General features: G+C 42.5%; 3 protein-coding genes across 4 annotated transcripts; all 3 read right to left on the bottom strand.

Moving 5' to 3' along the window:
* Positions 1-833: 833 nt before the first annotated feature.
* LOC109475631 lies at positions 834-11,139 on the bottom strand. The gene is given in 12 exon segments (XM_019776368.1): positions 834-994; positions 997-4,023; positions 4,386-4,553; positions 4,811-4,918; positions 5,067-5,303; positions 5,520-5,669; positions 5,794-6,162; positions 6,761-7,000; positions 7,524-7,760; positions 8,196-9,404; positions 10,132-10,620; positions 10,980-11,139. Coding segments are annotated over 11 exon segments (6,201 nt in total). The 5' UTR covers positions 10,538-10,620; positions 10,980-11,139; the 3' UTR covers positions 834-944.
* A 497-nt stretch (positions 11,140-11,636) lies between these two features.
* On the bottom strand, positions 11,637-14,819 carry LOC109475643 (serine/threonine-protein phosphatase 6 regulatory ankyrin repeat subunit C-like). The gene is made up of 2 exons (XM_019776385.1): positions 14,382-14,819; positions 11,637-13,455 (listed from the first exon to the last, which is right to left on the bottom strand). The coding sequence occupies exons 1-2, from the start codon at positions 14,706-14,708 to the stop codon at positions 12,187-12,189; spliced, it is 1,596 nt and encodes a 531-aa protein (XP_019631944.1). The 5' UTR covers positions 14,709-14,819; the 3' UTR covers positions 11,637-12,186.
* A 616-nt stretch (positions 14,820-15,435) lies between these two features.
* On the bottom strand, positions 15,436-18,317 carry LOC109475594 (tetraspanin-11-like). 2 transcript variants are annotated; one of them, XM_019776292.1, is made up of 7 exons: positions 18,094-18,317; positions 17,057-17,251; positions 16,811-16,885; positions 16,596-16,700; positions 16,195-16,383; positions 15,938-16,021; positions 15,436-15,736 (listed from the first exon to the last, which is right to left on the bottom strand). In XM_019776292.1, the coding sequence occupies exons 1-7, from the start codon at positions 18,190-18,192 to the stop codon at positions 15,689-15,691; spliced, it is 795 nt and encodes a 264-aa protein (XP_019631851.1). In that variant the 5' UTR covers positions 18,193-18,317; the 3' UTR covers positions 15,436-15,688. The 2 variants fall into 2 exon arrangements, with proteins under 2 accessions (XP_019631851.1, XP_019631850.1); XM_019776291.1 differs by having other exon boundaries at positions 16,596-16,703.
* Positions 18,318-18,524: the final 207 nt, after the last annotated feature.

Genomic DNA, 18,524 nt, shown 5'->3' on the forward strand with positions numbered 1-18,524 from the left:
CTGAAAGTCTAAACCACTCTAGGCTCTTAAGGTGAAACATTTGGGAGACCAGAGATATACAACCTGTGTGTTGAATGTGCATGTATGGTATCCAGCTGCAGCCAGATAGATTTAAGTGCTTTATGTGCTGAAAGTAGGCAAATGCTTTTGCCAAGGCTTTTGCTTGGTGATCACCAAGTCCAGATCCACTACTTTGTATGATGGTGCTCAGATCAAGTTTCTCCACATCTGTGTGCTGCACACGATGTCCAGTTGGCAGGGCTAGAGCAAGAGAGTCAATAGTCTTTGCAATAGTAGTGGTACCAGCCCATGTCAGATCTGAAAATGTTATCCAGTGTGACTTATTCTCATCCTCTTTCTGTACTGAATACAACACTTTGCCCTGATAGCTGAGCTCCACTCGGTACACTTCAGAGAACAGTTCATTAACCAACGAGACAACTCCAGCATCAGCAGTATTAATGGCTAGCCTGTTGCTCTTGTTGTTGTATACACCCAGAAGATATACATAAGGAGACACCCTGGTGCTGAGATTTACTTCTTTAAGGTGCTCCATGTTAGAAAGTGTGAGAAGCAGAGATTTTCTCATGTCAACAGGAACACTATACACAGTGAAGTTAAGATATATAATCTTTTCAAGTTGGGCCAACTTTTCATTCATACCCATGACACCATTCTCACCAATGCCATTATCACTCAAATCTAACCACTCTAGCTGTTGTGGCAGATGGGAAGCCACTGCTGTGGCACCTCTGGATGTGATCTGATTATCAGACAAATCTAGATGTTTGAGCCCAGGTAAGTAACAGAACATCCCAGCCAGTAGTCTCACTTCCTCATCCCCAATGCGAGACCCTCCCAGCCTGAGTTCCTCCACATCTGCCTGCTGCACACGGTGTCCTACAGGCAGGACTACAGCTAGAGCCCGGATGTTCTGAGTAATCTCACCAGCACATGTCAGATCTAATGTCATCCTGTGTGGATTCTCCTCTGTCTGTACTGAATACAGCATGTTGCCCTGGTGGCTTAGCTGCACTCTGTACACCTGAGAGAACACCTCATCAACTAATGAAACCACATCTGATTCAGAATCACCCATCCTGATGGTGAGTTTATGTCCCTGGTTATTGTAAACGCCTAACAGATACATATATGAACAAAATATCTTAGAGCTGAGATTGACCTCTGAAAGGTGTTCCATCTTAGACAGTGTGAGAAGCAGAGATTTTCTCATGTCAACAGACACATCAAATGTAGTTAAGTTTAGACATTTCAGCTTTTCAAGTTGGGGTAACATTTCATTCATAGCTGTGGTACCCTCATCACCGATGTAAATACCACTCAAATCTAACCACTCCAGCTGCTGTAGGTGAGACATGTGAGAAGCCACAACCGTTGCAACTGTGGATGTGATCCCACAAAAAGACAAATCTAGATGTTTGAGCCTTGGTAAGTAACAGAACATCTCAGCCAGTAGTCTCACCTCCTCATCTCCAATATCAGACCCTCCCAGCCTGAGTTCCTCCACATCTGCCTGCTGCACACGGTGTCCTACAGGCAGGACTGCAGCAAGAGCCCAGATGTTCTCAGTAATGTCACCAGCACATGTCAGATCTAATGTCATCCTGTGTGGATTCTCCCCTTCCTCTGTCTGTACTGAATACAGCACCTTGCCCTGACAGCTGAGTTCCACTCTGTACACCTGTGAGAGCACCTGATCAACTACTGAGACATCTGATTCAGAATCGGTCTTGATGGTGAGTTTATGTCCCTGGTTATTGTTGACGCCTAACAGATACACATATTTACAAAACATCTTAGATCTGAGATTGACCTCTGAAAGGTGTTCCATCTTAGAGAGTGTGAGAAACAGAGATTTTCTCATGTCAACAGACACGCCATATGTAGTTAAGTTTAAACATTTTAGCTTTTCAAGTTGGGGTAACATTTCATTCATGGCTGTGGCACCATCCTCACCAATGTAAATATCACTCAAATCTAACCACTCCAGCTGCTGTAGATGGGGCATGTGAGAAGCCACAGTCCTGGCTCCTAAGGGTGTGATGATGTTATCAGACAAGTCTAGATGTTTGAGCCTTGGTAAGTAACAGAGCATCTCAGCCAGTAGTCTCACCTCCTCATTCCCAATGTCAGACCCTCCCAGCTTTAGCTCCTCCACATCTGCCTGCTGCACACGATGTCCTACAGGCAGGACTGCAGCAAGAGCCCGGATGTTCTTAGTAATGTCACCAGCACATGTCAGATCTAATGTCATCCTGTGTGGATTCTCCCCTTCCTCTATCTGTACTGAATACAACACCTTGCCCTGACAGCTGAGTTCCACTTTGTAGACGTGAGAGGAAAGCTGGCTTACTAGTGTAACCACATCAGTGTCACCAGTCTTGACAATGAGCCTGCTCCCCCTACTGCTGTTAATACCCAGGAGGATTTTGTAGGAAGATGTTTGCGAACCAAGAATCAATTTTGGTATTTTGTCCACACCAGTAATGGACTCGCACAAATTTGTCAGTTCATCCTTTCCAACCTTGTTCTTCGTTAGATCTACAACTTCTAGCTCTGTCAGGCTTGATAGGCAATGTGAAACAATGTTTGCTCCCTCACTAGTTATACCTGTTTGTGACAGGTTCAGATGTTTTAACTTCTGGAGGCAGTGGAAATGTTCACCAAGAGTAGCTATAGAATCATTGGAAATTCTACATTTAGACAGAACCAGATGTTCTATACTTGGTATGAAAGATAAGAAGTCACATATTGTTGATATGCCAGAGGGAGATAAAGTGGTCTTTTGAAGACTTAAATGCTTCAATGCAGGTACAAACTGTAGCAGTGAAAGGATGCTCTTAAGGTCAGAACAATCATTGAGTGCAAGATTGTTGAGGTAAAGCTTATCCATGTGGCATGGTGTTTGGGAAACTAGAGCTGAGCTGCTATCTATCAATGATTTGTAATGTGGGTACAGGGAAACGGATCTGTGTCTGGACTTTACAAGGGACAACAATGACTGTGCCTCTGCTTTGTTCTTTTTGGACTTAAACAGGAGCTTGTGCATCTCAGCATCATTGGAAATTTTACATGTCAAAGGAAAAGTTTCCTTCAGATGTGCCAGTGCCAGCTTTCCTAAGTAACTCATACTTGGCCATAATGTTAGATCAATTACATTACCTGGAAAAATCTGTGATGTGTGACTTTCAAATCTATCAACCTGCCCTGTCTCTGCAATACATATGGCAACTTTTTGGCTGACACAGAAATCTGTTGTATCCATGGAAAATAAGATTCTAGACAGCTGATACGAGAACAAATCTACCTGCACTTTCTGTGCCATAAGACCTGCAACAAAGTATGCCATGAGGTCCAGCTTTGAGGAAAGATCAAAACACTGCCTCAGAAATTCATTAGCTCTGATAGTCTCACCAGCTTCGTGAATTGTCCCTGCTACCCACATAGCCATCATGTATTGCCGTATGCACTCATGTTTAAATCTGTAGTATGGAGCAACAGAAGAGGACCCTGTGTCATCAGAGGTTGGCTCTAGCCAGGCCTGCACATACTTTAACTGATCATCAGTGAAACAAGACTGCAGACTCTCAAGTGATAACAACTTACACACCCCTCCAGCATGTTGTTTGAAGAGCAATTTCCCAAACTGATACTGTATATCTTGCTCTATGCTGTGGTATGCTTCTACATCAAGATTGTCTTTGACACAGTATTCATGACCAAGCTTTGTGACAACATGAGACACAAACTGTGTTAGCCTAAATGGTAGAGCACCCTTATCATTCCAATAATGACACAAATGTTCATGGTAGAACTCATCTTTGATGAGGTGCATCACCAGCATGTTGAAGCGGAACTGCTCCTCCAGTGAAGCTATCCTATCAGGTACAACATGGGTCTTCATGGCTTCCTGCCAACGTTTGATGTCATCTGGGGTCAGCTTGAAGCTCAGGTCATCAGTGGCCACCTCAGCCTGTTCTGTGTTGTCACTTCTTGATACCCCTTTGGTGAGAGATTTTTATTGAGCAAAATGTGTATAAATGTCAAACGAGTACATACACGGATGTTTATTATGTTGATGAAGACCAAGCTGGCAATAAAGCATATAATACAATGTAATATTGAGTGAAGAAATATCAGATGCAAAGGGACACATAATATATATGGAAACACCAAATATTAAATGCTGACTTGGAATATGAATGGCTCCATTCTCTATCCAAAATATGCTAAAAAATAATACAGATCCTATTACATATGGATATACTTTCATTCTAGGAAGTAAGAATTGAAATGCAATTTATTATCTGTAATATATATTATTTTTCTTCCAAAACTTTGCACAAGCTTTATAGTGCAGATACCTGTTTCTTCTACCATCTCCACATCATCATCTTCCTCAGTCATCTTCTTTTTCTTCACTCCCTTTCCTGCAGGCCGCTGAGGGTTAGGGACTCTACGCTTCCCCATCTTCAATGGCTTCATCTTCAACAGCTTTGAAGGGAGTGCCGCACCCTTCATAGAATCATCATCTGTGATTGCACAACCATGAGTAAAGATTAGCATTGGCAACCAATTGACAGCATACATGTACTCACAGAAAAGGGTGAAACCAAACCAAATTCTGTGTGTCATATCATCATTTATGTATCAGGCATATTTCAATTGCCCAAGAAAACTTCTTACTTTTTTAAGACTGGTAAAAACAAAAAAAAACTTTAACTGGTCTGTGATGAAATAGTGTGATGTTCAGAATCATTTCAGCCTCGTCACACTTTCTTGAGCTCACCTCCATCAGAATCACTGTCACTGTCTGAAGATGCTTCACTGTCATCTGAGGCCTTCTTGCTTGCTCCATGTTCATCTTGGTCAGACATGTCTCCAATACCTAGCTTTTCTACAAATCAAAACACAGAAATTTTATAGTAACACCCATTCATTGCATGTGCTCAGAGCTGTAAACTCCTCAATTCTAGCATGTGACCTCACAGGAAAAGTAGTACATTTAGATACAATTTTGGTAATCAGCAATCAGAAAAGACTACCTGCTGTCCCATGGAATCCTGCCACCCTAAGCTGCTGTATGAGTACTTGAAGAGTTGCCTTCTGTCCTTCCCTGTCCCTCCACCTGTACAGCAGCTTCCAGCACTGCTCATACGGCTGGTCAGGTGACGCTGACTTGATGCTGTCCACATCAGACTGTGTGAAGCCCATGGCATGGGCCAGCCGCTCCCAGTCAGACCACAAGTCCTTGGACACTACTTCAAAGGCTGTGTCAATATCTGATGGAAGATGAGTCAACATGATGGATCTAATGTTGAACATCGGTAGGATCAAATCAAGGTAACCAATTGTGGCATTCAGGCCATTTCAGCTTACCTGTTATAATGTGTATCATTGCCAATCATATGTAAAAAGCAGATGGAGTAGAGTGGATACAATATCCTCCTTACAGTAGCAACATTGCAAGATAAAGAAGATTGAGACAAATATCTGACCTGACTCCAAGTCCATGGGTTCCTCTTTGACACTGATGTGTGTGTCTATGTCCATTGGCTCTCCTTCGAGGGATGATGAGTGCGGTGATGATAAAGTCTCTGTGTGCCAGTCATCAGAAGGGGGGTGATCTTCATCTGGGGAGTGACAATCTGCAAAGGAAAAACATCTTATTGAGCCTTGATTCTCCAAAATTTATCAAAAGATAGACCAGCATTAATCATGTCACCTTATGTACAATGTACAGACAACTTTCACTTCGGAACTTCAACTGACCTTCATGGAAGAAGTTCCAGGCATTGTGCACATCTGTCTGGTTTATCTCCACACAGACATACAGCTCTGTCCCTCCACAGGCTGCTGTCATCTGCTCATCCACGTACTCATGTGTAAGGAGTTCTGTCAAGGCTCCGTCCCTGCAGCCATCCACAAACTCCTGCACACTTTTCCATCGGTAGAACGTGAGGAGGCACCACACACTACCCTCCCATAAATCCTTGATGGAACCTTTTAGCTTGTCAAACCTGTGCATGGCCATGTCAAACCTTTGAGGATCATTTAGCACTTCCTCTGTGAAGATGATGTCAGCCTTCTTGTTGAGCCAGTCACTCCACTTTTCTTTGATGGACAGTTTAACCTTCACATCTGACAAATAAAGGATCAGACTGTAAGAGTGATGGTTGAGAGCTTTTTTCACTCCAAAAATTGGTCTTGTTTGTCATTGATCTATTTTACCAAGACGTTCTGATTTCCATAGACTGATATTTATTCAATTGACCAAATTTCTGTATGATCTAAGCAAGCTAGATGAACAACAAATTGAAAGAAAAACTTGCATATACAAGAAGATTTTCTTGGCCAATGACCAACGTTATGCATTACCAGTCCCAACGTTATGCATTACCAAACACTGATCAACTTGTACGTCAAAGCTGTGCAATGATCCACCAAGTTGCCTTTCTCAACTTAGACACTATTACAGCATGGAGCCCCCATGATTACAGTCATGACAGTTGAAGTACTTTATTTATGCCTTCCTTCAACAATGCACATGGCTTGTAGGGTTAATAATGAGGAGAGCTAATGAACGTAAATAAGAGGGTAATCCTGTAGAAATATTGAATTTTTCCCTCAAATCAAAGTAAAAAAACACCTAAATTATACTACAGAGATTTTTCTCATTAATTCAAAGCAGTAATCATTTACTCTAGTCATTATTATTTAATACATGGTTGTACGGTACCTGCACCATTCCGTAGCTTAATCTTAGTGTCCTTGACAGCCTTGACCAATCTCTCTATGGTGACCTCCTGACCACAGGTCTCCCTCCACAGTTTCATCCCAGCCTCGCAGGCGACTTCTGGTGTCTCCTTATTCTGTAGAGTCTCCAGCTCCTGCTCAGACAGACCCAGGTAATGCAGGAGGGTTCTCCACTCATCACTGATGATGCTGGCCACCACACATTCAATGGCTGCATCTATGTCTACCATGAAAGAAACTCTGTGATCATGATGTACAAACTGTACTTACATGTAAAACCAAGTTTAACGAAAAACATATTTGACACAGACATGCAGATATCAAGATTTTTACTTATAAATCTTATGTTGCCAAAATGCTACAAAAATTCACAAGACCACTAAGTTAAAACTCTGGAACATAATATTGACCAGCTGAATAGCATTGTTTGAATTCCACCTGTGCTTAGAGAATCTCTACAGCATACATGACCCCAGACTACAGCATGTAGAGTGAGTTGGGGTGACTTACCTGCAAATTACACTTTGCCACTTTTATCTATGGTCCACTTCATCATTTCTATTGGGGCTAAATATCGGAGAAGTATGAATTTCTGTCTGATAAGGTGATATTCAATTCAGAAGAATTGTTTTATTTAATCTGAAGAAGATGGAACATTAAACTGATAATTCATTATATGCATATAATATAGAATTTAATACACATATTTTAGAAAACAAGGCATAAAAACTGAGTTGCATACTGACTCATATTAAGCAGCTCTGATGGACTTGCAGGAGAGATATTTGATCGGTTGTTGCGGGTTTGTCTAGTATGCACTGAAATCTGGTCACTGGATGCCTTGAGAAGTGGCCTGCTGGGTCCTGGATGTGAATGTGTGGGATTCTGCTCAAGGCTGGATGGTGTTGAATGACCATTAGAGGTGTCTCCTTTAGGGTGGGACACACTGAATGTAGTGCCTGTCTTCTGTTGACAAGACGTTCCTAAAGATTGACACATTCATGCAGTTATACTTAGAACTTGTCAAATCTTCTCAATTGCAAGAATTAAGCATGCAGGTTCCAGATACAGTACATGTACAATCAGAGGGTAAGCATATTATTTCTTTCATTAAAAATGTGCTGCTGAAGAGCTGCAATTGTACTGTTTCTGCCTTTCTGAATGAAAAAGTGCTGATACCAGTCATTCAAATTGTTCCCAATCTTACCATCCAATTGACTATTGCAATCAACAATCAATTGCCAACTCATATTTCAGAATACAAATAGAAATGATAAAGACTTTTATTCCTGCCCTTTGTTTCTAATTCTATGTGAGGTCGCAAACTTTTTGAACATCATAAACTACTGGATATTTGTTATACTTACATTACACAATTTGTACCTAATCTTCAACTTTCATGGTACAAAAAGACTCACCTGTTATATCTGCTTCCATGTGTACACCACATTCTTGGCAAAGTGCCCTCTGGCTTTCTTCCCAGTACTTGGACGCCAAGAGCTTGTCTTTCAATTGCCTAGAGAACTCAAATTCTTTCCTGCCATTTTGAAGCATCTCTGTTATCCTCTTGGCAAGGTTTTTGGAATCTTCTGTATCATTCCCTTGGATGCGGAATATACAGTGGTCAAACTCTGGACCAAGTGTCCGCAGGAACAATGCTAGGCCAGACCTATCAGATACAAGAACAGGTATTCCTGCAGCTATTGCCTCCAAACCAATGAGGCCAAATGGTTCTGTTCGGGATGGCACCAAAACAAGGTGAGCCTGCTTTATATCCTCACAAATCTGCTCTTGGGTTCCATACTCTAAAGGAGTGAAACAAAATGTTCCTACATCTATTCTAGAGTTGATGATTTTTTTGCTTTCATAAAAGGCATCTCTGGAAATGCCTCTTTGTTGCCATTTCATATGTGGAAATATTTCAGCAACCATGTTCAATGCCATCGCTGCTAAGTCATAACCCTTCAGTCTCTCCACACCACTTACTTTCCCAATGGACAATACAACTTTTGTCTGAGTTTCAATGTATATGGGATTTGTCTCAATGAATACATCTGATGGTTTGGGCACAAATTTGATGTGAGACTTTAAAGGGTCTTGTAGAGCCCTGTACATGTTACAGTAGTAGTCATGCATATAGGGTCCTACAGAAAACAATGCATCAGCTTTCTCTGCATCTTTGCGAGCTGCCTCTTTCTTTCCTTGGATTTCCAAAACCTTGCCTTCATCTTTATAGTGATCTGTGTCCTCTGGCATGTCATGATTAAAAAGGAAGAGCTTTGCTTGTGGATACCGTTCTTCCTTGATGAGTAATGCTGCATCACTCGTAACATCTCTATGGCCTATAACACAGCTAATATCTGATGGGAGATGAGGGAATCTGGAGGCATGGTCAAACAACCATGGCAAGGATGGTTCTCGATTGTCATCATTAAAACGTTCTGGGAAGAGTAATGTGACATGATCTCTCTCAGCATCTTCCTTATCCTTGTCACTTGCTGTTAGTACAATACAGTAGACATTCAGATGTTGTGATGCCAGGAACTGTGCAAGCTGGCGGTTGATGGTGGAAACACCCCCTTGGCTTGTTCCATACCCGTCATTCACCAGAAGGATAGAGATCATGCCTACAGAACATGCAATTTCAAGGTGGTAAAAATTTAGAAATTTTTAGAATGTCAGGACAAAAACATACCAGGTACATTGTAGTACATCAGAGATTTGGAATTTCAACCATTACTCTAGGCCACTGTGGCACACCAGTGTATTTGGTTCTTGGACATTTCCAGAAAAAAATGTGGAGCAAAAAAAAAGGAAAAATGAAAGCATTCTATGTCCACAACCAACCTCATCCAGCTACAGTATTACCATAATAATTTACATATCAGTAACATGGATCGTTGTCATTTCAACCATTTTGTCCAGTCTACCTCTATGGTCATATATAAGCCATTGACTTGTTCTGGCAGATAGCTTCTAGCCTTGTTAAGAAGTACTAGTGGTATTGGTTCTTTTGGAAATGCAGTGACCAATTCTTATTAAGGCCTTGTCATGATTTTGGATATGCACATATCTCAAGTGATGATTGAAAACTGAAATGCTTAAACAAGGCTATGTGTGTGGTGTATCACATGGTCCTCATAATGGCATCATAACAGGATTTAAATATGCATTGGGATTAAGTTACAATTTCCGTTACAAATGCTTCTGAGCATTCCTGAAATAATACTACAATTTGAATAAGTGTATGTATTTGTAGGGAAAATACACAAGTGTATTTTTCTTACCATGACAAAAAATCACACTATGCTGTAGCTCTCGTTTAAAAGCAGGTTCAATGTTGGTAATTGTTACCTTGCATTTTTGCTGCTATGCTGACTGTCTGCAAATCATCTGTGTCCTGGTCACATGGTCCTAACAATGGCTGGGCTTCATGTACATGTCCTGCAGTGAATGTGGGATTTTCTCCTTTCTTTGAGTTCAAGTCTTTAGTAAGTTTCCTGACCAAACCACCGTGCCCAGTCTCCTCCAGTGCCTGACAGAATGACTGGAATGCCCTGTCACCTTTAGATGGCAATATGGCCAGCAGTTTGCGGACTTGATTTGGTCCATCCTTTTCTTGTACTTGCTGTTCATCTTGCTCGGTGATTATGTTGTCTTGTACAAGATAGTCTAGTATTGTGGGAATGTGCTCTGAATTTGTTCCATGTACCAATTGCCTACGGTGGTCCCTCAAGGCACGCAAATGCTGAGGATTCATTACGAATGTGCCAGTATGTTCAAAGCACAATTGAAAAAGAGAAGTTGGGTATTTGTTCCTGAAAATCAGCCCATCTTTTGAGCCTGTAAGTAAAAAAAAACATTTCAGCAAAGACCCTTCAGGAGCTTTTTACATTCAATTGTGTAAAATGTAAGTAACGTCACCGTTACATGAATATAACGGTAACTAACGTTACCTTTAAAAGTTACACTAACTTACAGTAACATCTATTTCACTAATTTTACTAGTTTCTACATCTGTAACGTTATGGCTACTTAAGTATTCAAATTTTACAGGGTAAAACTCAATTATTGACCTTAAAAATATAAAACATGAAAAGAAAGCAAAGACCACAGTATATTACAATATTGTCCCAACTAGGGGAATCCCCCTAAAAAATACGTCCATGGAAAGTCCACACCAAAATGCCTCACAAACTCACTTCATACTCTCTAGCGTTAGGCTGCTCGGTCTTAGGTGCTTCCAGATATCCTCTGTGGTCTGCTTTGAAAGAAGCTGTTCAAATACATGTACACCAACTCGTAACGTCAGATGTTCATGCTTTTAAACTTTACGTGTCAAGATCCGAAACTTTCATCTTAACTACCGTCGCCATTTTGATCCGAATGGTCCATTCTATTTAGGGGGGATCATTGTTTAGAAAATTAAAAAAACTGGCGCATGACAGAAAACAATTGTTACTAAATTTGAGGTTTATAGATCTTCACAATATAGAGTACAAAACATTACTAGCCTGTACTGGAGAGAGTTAGGTAAATAAATGTTAAAATAAATTGCTCAAAAAGTTTTTGCCCCTATGCTATTAATGGTATAGGCCACAGAACCAAAAGTTAACTTATGGTATCTGTAGACCTACATTCTTTTGTTCTTCCATGCAATTTCAGTCTTTAATCTCTGCACACCACTATTGCATATGAACCCATTTCATTGCCTTTAACCAAATTCATGTCTACAAAATACAACGGGACAACACATTTCAAGACATCATGCTCATAAAGTCATAATGTAGGAAACTTTTTATTGTAATGGCTGCCATCTCTATATCTCTACCTGCTCCCTCCCTCAATCAATCAATCAATCAATCTTTATTATCCCTCCCTTTTTCTTGGCTGCAAGTTCCAGAAGAAAACGTTACATTTTTTTCTGCTTAAAAGGCTTTTACATCCATCCCACCGATAGCAACTGAAGGTTTTGAACTGAAACATGTAAAAGTAAAGATCTAAAAAAAACAAACATAAAATGTCCACTTTATTTACCATTGGCACAACAAACATCCAGCATTATAAAATCCACTAATCTTTACAAATGCCATTATCAAGTGCGCACTGCGCAAAAATTAGCCTACTCAATGGAAATGATTAGCAATTACAAATTAAGATGACAACGTCATTTCTGAAAAAAAAAGAGCTTTTCCATATACAATGTATTAAACCACCATTTGTAACATTATACATCTGTCCATTTAAACAGTCCTCGCTGCTTAAATCACATAGTTACAATTTATTCTGAGGCTGGATAAGACAATGATATGAGATTAATTGTATGTCCATTGATCATTGTTAGCACAATGAATCACATAACATCTACAGTTGAACACCATCAACTAGCTACAGCAGAAGGGGAAGATTCTACTCTTCCAGTCCCTTGTAGATGTACTCTGTGGCCTCTGGAAAGTTGCAGTCCTTAGCCACCTCATAAGGTGTTTTTCCCTCCTTGTTTCTCAGACTGGGGTCAGCGCCGCTCTCCACTAAGATCTGTACGATGTGTGTCTCGTCCCACCCGGCATAGGCGCATTTGGCAGCCAGGTGAAGAGGGGTGTCACCATTCGTGTTCTTCGCGTTCAGGCTGCAGCCTTTTCCAATCAGCTCTTGGACTGCTTCGTCTGCATTTCTGCGTGCTGCGGCGTGCAGCGCAGTGTCCCCCACAGCGTTGCTGGTGTTGACATCCACCCCTTGTTGTAGCAGCATCCGTACAAGGTCCTTGGCGTCCCTTCGTGCTGCCATATGCAAGAGGGAGTCATCTGTGTCACTCATAATCCGCAGGTCCGCATTGGAGTCGAGCAGTGTTTGGAAGGCGTCACTGGCCTGTGTCAGCATTGTCAACAACAATGATGTCTCCCCTTCATCATTCTTAGCGTTAATGTTGATGCCATGGCTGATAAGGGCCTTGAAAACTTCAGTGTTGGCATTTTCCCGTGCAGCAACATGGAGGGCTGTGTTTCCCTTTGTGTCAACGGAGTTCACTTCTGCACCAGCATCCACTAAAAATGAGATCGTTTCTGCAGAGTTTGAACCAGACGCAACATGCAGGGGTGTTTGCTCATGCTCATCCTTAGCATTCACGTCTGCTCCTGCTGCCAGAAGAGTTTTCACCAACAGGGTAGGCTGTCTCGATTTGGCGGCCCAGTGTAAAGGAGTCAGCCCCATGTCGTCAGGCACGTTGGGATCGACTTTGTAATCTCGAACCAAAGTTTCTACAGCTGAAACACGGTCAAACAGAATTGCTCGGATCAGTGGAGTGGCTTCGTTCTTGTTCCGGGCATTCACGTCAGCCCCCGCTTCCTTCAACATAGGCAGTAGCTTGTCGGCGTGATCGGAGCGCATGGCCCAGTGCAGGGGAGTGCGGCCATTGTTGTCAGCCAGGTTTGGGTCAGCACCAAACTCCTTCAGAAGTACCTCCACTGTCAGCACCGGCCCGCCGTCTTGGATAGCTGCCACCAGCGGTGTGTACCCCCACATGTCCTGCGCATTGACGGTCGCCCCGTACTTGAGCAGGATCCGCAGACGCTTCTGTTCATGGACACGGCGGACCGCGTGGTGCAGGGGTGACTGTTGGCAGCAGTCTGCCAGGTGGACATCTGCCCCAAGGTCCCTGAGAAGTGCCTCTACAACTGGGACCTGTGGAAAAATGAAACAAAGGACTCAATCATAAAACATAACCAGCTGTATGTGTCTGGACCATGTTTAACTGAGATTAAATTCAATCTTTCATTTGATTTTTATCCTCCTTGGTTTAACAACATTTATGTTTCCCCTATTTTTCCCCATTCCCTTTTTAAAATTAAAAAAAATATATTTCTTTTAAAATAAAGTACCATCCTCTACCATGTTAGTTGTGGTGGGTTCTTATGGTCCTTTATGAATACGTAAATACGCCAAATGTGTCATCACGTGCAGGTCACCAGACTACACATCCAGGCAACAGTGCAGCAAACAAGGCAAAATGTGACATTGGATAACAGAATGGTCTGCTCCAAGGTTGCTACAGTGTTCCGTACAGATGGACTATGCCAAGGAGCTTCAAGACTTTGCAAATACAGATGTGTATTGCCCCCGCATTTTCTTTTTCAACCATTCACAACATTTGTAATAACAGTTATGATTTAAGAATTATTCGAGAGAGCTGTGGTAGCAATCAACGTAAGGATAACATGTACTGTCAGGGCACAAACTAGCCATGGCGACTCTTGATTCGGGCTTACATTGCACCTCTTGCAGAGGGTAATGCAATGTAAGCCCGAATCAAGAGTCGCCACGGCTAGGCACAAACAATAATACCTCCTCCTTGCTACTTTAGTTAGTATAGTACAACTGTGGCAATCCTGATACTGGGAGGTAAAATCATTACGTTTTCCAAGCTGCCCGTTAAATAGTTTCTAACACAAACTGCCCTCCCGACATCTGCTTGCAAACTGTTTGCTTTGTACAACTTTACAGCATCACGCCCACAAAGGTTGACCCAAGGTGGTTCTATTCACCCCCTTGGCTGACCACACATGTCAGTGACCCGGTAACGGTACGAGTAATCAAAGACTCCCGCCCACCTGGTCGTGCACGATGGCCCGTATCAGCGGCGTGAAGCCGTCCCTGTCCCGGCAGAGCAGGTTGACCTTGGCCCCGGCCGCCACCAGCTCCCTGACGATCTCCTCGTGCCCCAGCTCGGCGGCGGTGCACAGGAAGGAGTCTTCCCACTCCAGCGAGGCGAGATCGCCCTCCCCATGCCGCGTCACCTTCCTGTGCAGGTCCACTTCAGGTTGTGTGCACAGTCCTCTCACCTTCCCCGCGTCACCTTGCAGAATCGCCGCCAGCAGGGCCTGTTCGTTTTCCGTTACACCCTGAGGCGTCGTTTCTACCAGATCTAACCACGACATTTTTAACGAACAGACACTGTTTCACGGCCAAGTTCATCCAAATTTCTGCACGTCTGATTCAGATGCCGATCTTCCACAGCAGTGGCGGAAAATTCCACACTGTGAATGACGCAATATCCCACTGTTGGGCTATGAAAGAGATTTTGACGTCACGATGTGCACATTTTTATAGGGCAGCTCACAGTAGCACTGCAAGCCAATTAAATCATCTTTTAGGATATTTACGATACATATAAGATAGCTATCTCATAATCAGAAGTTTGCACATTTGAAATTTACAGATGACTACATGATTTGGCTGTGTTAGAATACAACCAGTATCTCAGAAACCTCTATTAAGAGCCTCCGTTTCGATAACCTTTGACTCAGCATAATGTTTCCACGGCAATTGTTATTCACGTACATGGTTTCCATGGGGGACTGGGTTATTCCACTGACCATTTGTTCAAGGGGATCTATTTCTTGTGTGAGGGTGTGCGTGAAGTGACGCTCGATGATAACGCCGTTTATCACTACTGTGGGCATCCATTGGCTACTAGTATGTCGAAACTGCAATGTTCGTTGCTTTTGTATTGAATAGAAGTTTTGGAATGAGAGAAAACTTTTTAAAGTCTCCTTGTCAAACTTTCAAAGTTTCTTTAATTATTTCCCACATATTCATGGGGCTGGGACATTAAAATCCCACATTTTCTTTCCGTCTCTCACTAACAAACACGAACCCAATTGCAAGATCTATAATTCTTTTATTCCGAGAAACTGCTTCCGAATTCCCAAAACAACTTGTCATTCAATATCAATACAAATATAAGTGAAGGTACAATTTACTTGTGATATACATGTTACCACTGACGGGTTAATGCAACATTAAATTTGAGAATGACGCTGTTGTGTCAATCTAGTCACATGAGAAATCTAGTTACGTATCATATCAACATTACAATGAAGTTCAAGTGACGATATGATGATCACGATGATGATAATTACTGAAGATCTCGGAGTGTGCTGAGCGTCACCAGGAGAATCATCAGCTATAAGATAGAGAGAAAAAATAATATTCTTTCATCATACAATATTATGAGTGATTATGATTTAATAGATACGACAGTATCTAACTCACACTAACGTGTGACTATGTTCTTGATTTTTGTTGTTTGTTCTTTTACTCCAAGATGAGGGCATATTCAAAGCTCCTCGCGAAATAAAACAAGTGAAAACCTGTGCATACGAACCTCAATAAGACTGACCACAGTTGCCGCTATCCCCAGCTCTTTAGCGTGATCGAAAAACACGTTTTGAACATCGTCTTGGCACCCCTAAAGAGAAAAAGAAGAAAATTGCTGAAATAGGAACATATTACTAGTTTTCATATCATATGATATGAATTCCCACCAAACCTCTCGCTTGGCAAAATAAAGTTTCGCACACACAAGCGGGAAACACTTAGAAAATTGATAACTGAGAAGGTTTGAGGACGAAATGTATCAACCTTGTCATTCAGGAACTGGTTCGGCACGTCAAACTGACATTGGCGTGCTTGTCCCGTGACGTCATCCACAAGGCAGCAGCTCTGCGGCACCTGCGCACTGGGGCTGACGTCTGTCTGGTTCGCGTACCACATGCTCCTCCTCCAGGCAAGGTAACCAGACGTGTTGTTACCTACCCCACAGCACTGCAGCTGAATGGGTGGGAGGTCAAAGATATCTGTAATATTCTCTATGGTCTCAGTGACAGTGAATAAAAATACAGTTTCATCAATCATTGAACTAATTGAAGCATGTTCGGGTAACTACGGAGCGCACCAGGGCAGGACTGTTAGATGTTTATATGCCATTTTCCGGGTCCCGTTCAATAATATTGATAGCACATGTACAGTGATCCCAGTCTCACCTTCTCCTGTGTTCTGTCCCAAGCATCTGTCACGCCCTCTTCTCCTGGCTGTCCGTATTGCAGCTCCAGAGACGTTCTAAGTCTGTCGTCAAGTGTGCCATCCACCTGCTCCAAAAGAGTCAAGTGGTAGTACTAGTAAGGATAAAAACACATTTTTTACAGTTGAAAATTGGGCAGGAATTTGCATAGATCGAGTTGCAAAAGAAAGCTCTTACCTCGTTCTTTGATATGAACAGTACAATTCCTGAAGCCAGTCCCAAGAAGGCGATGATAACAAGAAGACCTAGGAACTATGGAGAGGGAAGGAAGCGTTTAATTAATTGTGGTTAGCATTGATGTACATTTAATACTACACCGTGACAAATCAAAAGCTTTTGCAGGTGCAGTTGAGCTGATTACAATCTATCAGGCGCAAGTAACCAAGGCCCTGCTCTGTCTCAGGTCTTTTCTACTGTCCTCACCGGTTTCTTGCAGCCGCTCCTTGCACAGATGACACATACGCAGACGTCCGCCATGCAGGTAGCCAGGGCGCTTCCTCCAGCCGCTATCATAACGGACACACCGAGGCTGTATAGCGGACTGCCGAGCAGGGGCGCGAAGAAGAACTTGTTCTGGAGAGTCCAGATTCCATAGCCGACAAGAACACACGAGCCGATCTAGTGACAAGGCAAGGCGAAGACAATAGCACTTTTTAAGTTTTTAGCCCGTCGGCAGACTAGTATCGCAGAATACCAGGTGATAAGCATTGGAAAGGAATGAAATATATCTTTACGTAAAAAGCCAGTTTAATAGAAAACTATAAATGCCGACAAATGACCACCCCATCACCCCTATACGTGTAGCCCTGGCCAGCTCCCCCAATGCTCCCCTGTGGGGCAGGGATTAGCGCTAATCACTGCCCGTCCCATCATTAATCTACCGTGAAATCTGTCAGTACGAGGGGTGCCTAATTCTCCTTCATTCCGAAAACCATAACTGTGGACAAGAAATAATTCAAAAGGAGTAAAAATATCGACAATCGTACACATTTCTTCATACCCTCGTCGAAATCAGTTTCGCGCACAGCTTCAGCTTCCGACAGCTTCCCTCGGTTTATCAGGATTTCGAAAAGAAATGGGTAATATAGAAAGGTCGCACTGCCTTTTCTGTATCGGAGATATCATGAAAATTGTAATATTCTTGAATAAAAAGAAGAAGTAGGTGTTTTGAATTGTTTTACTTCTTTTGACCCCGCACCAGGAATTGTGTTAGACAGGCCTGTTGTCCGCTCATGCAGGAAGACGTAATTGGTTCCGCGTGACAACCATGTGAGACTGCGCTCATACAACACACGGCCAAACAACTTCATAAACCAGAATGGTAGGCCTCTAAAATCTAGGATTTTTTGTAAACTTTGTTGGAGAATAACTACCGGCTCACAAGTAGCAGCGAGTGCTTTGCCGGACGGTGACAAAAATTATGTTTCACAGCTACATGAGTAGGTTTTCAAGCTCCTCACCAGTATCAGGAAGAGGCCTCCCACCACAGACCGGTTCTTCTTGTGCTCGTCCTGCACGGATATGTCGGTGTATCCGTCAAAATAAGAAGAACGTAGCATTCTGACCCCTTTTGTATGAAATAGAAGGCTTGCTGGTGGCTTTACAACGGATTCTGGCTAGTTCAGTAAGGTTTCGGTGCTGCTAGCAAACCCAATGAGCAGTTCTTGTATACGCATCAAGGTTATGCACAGCAGCGTCCTCTGACGTATTCGATAGGTACGACAACTAAAGACCACTCATGTCATGGGTCATGAATGGCTAAAAAAAGGATTTTTAACTAGTTATCGCCTGGAAAGGGCAATGTCTGGAATCGTGGAGGTTTCTTAGTACGTACTTCACTTGACAACTTTTTGGCTTTGTGAAATTGAGATAACCCCCCACCCCCACCCCA

This window comes from Branchiostoma belcheri, unplaced genomic scaffold (genome assembly GCF_001625305.1).
Source record: "Branchiostoma belcheri isolate BF01 breed outbred unplaced genomic scaffold, Haploidv18h27 scaffold34, whole genome shotgun sequence".
Lineage (NCBI taxonomy): Eukaryota > Metazoa > Chordata > Leptocardii > Amphioxiformes > Branchiostomatidae > Branchiostoma > Branchiostoma belcheri.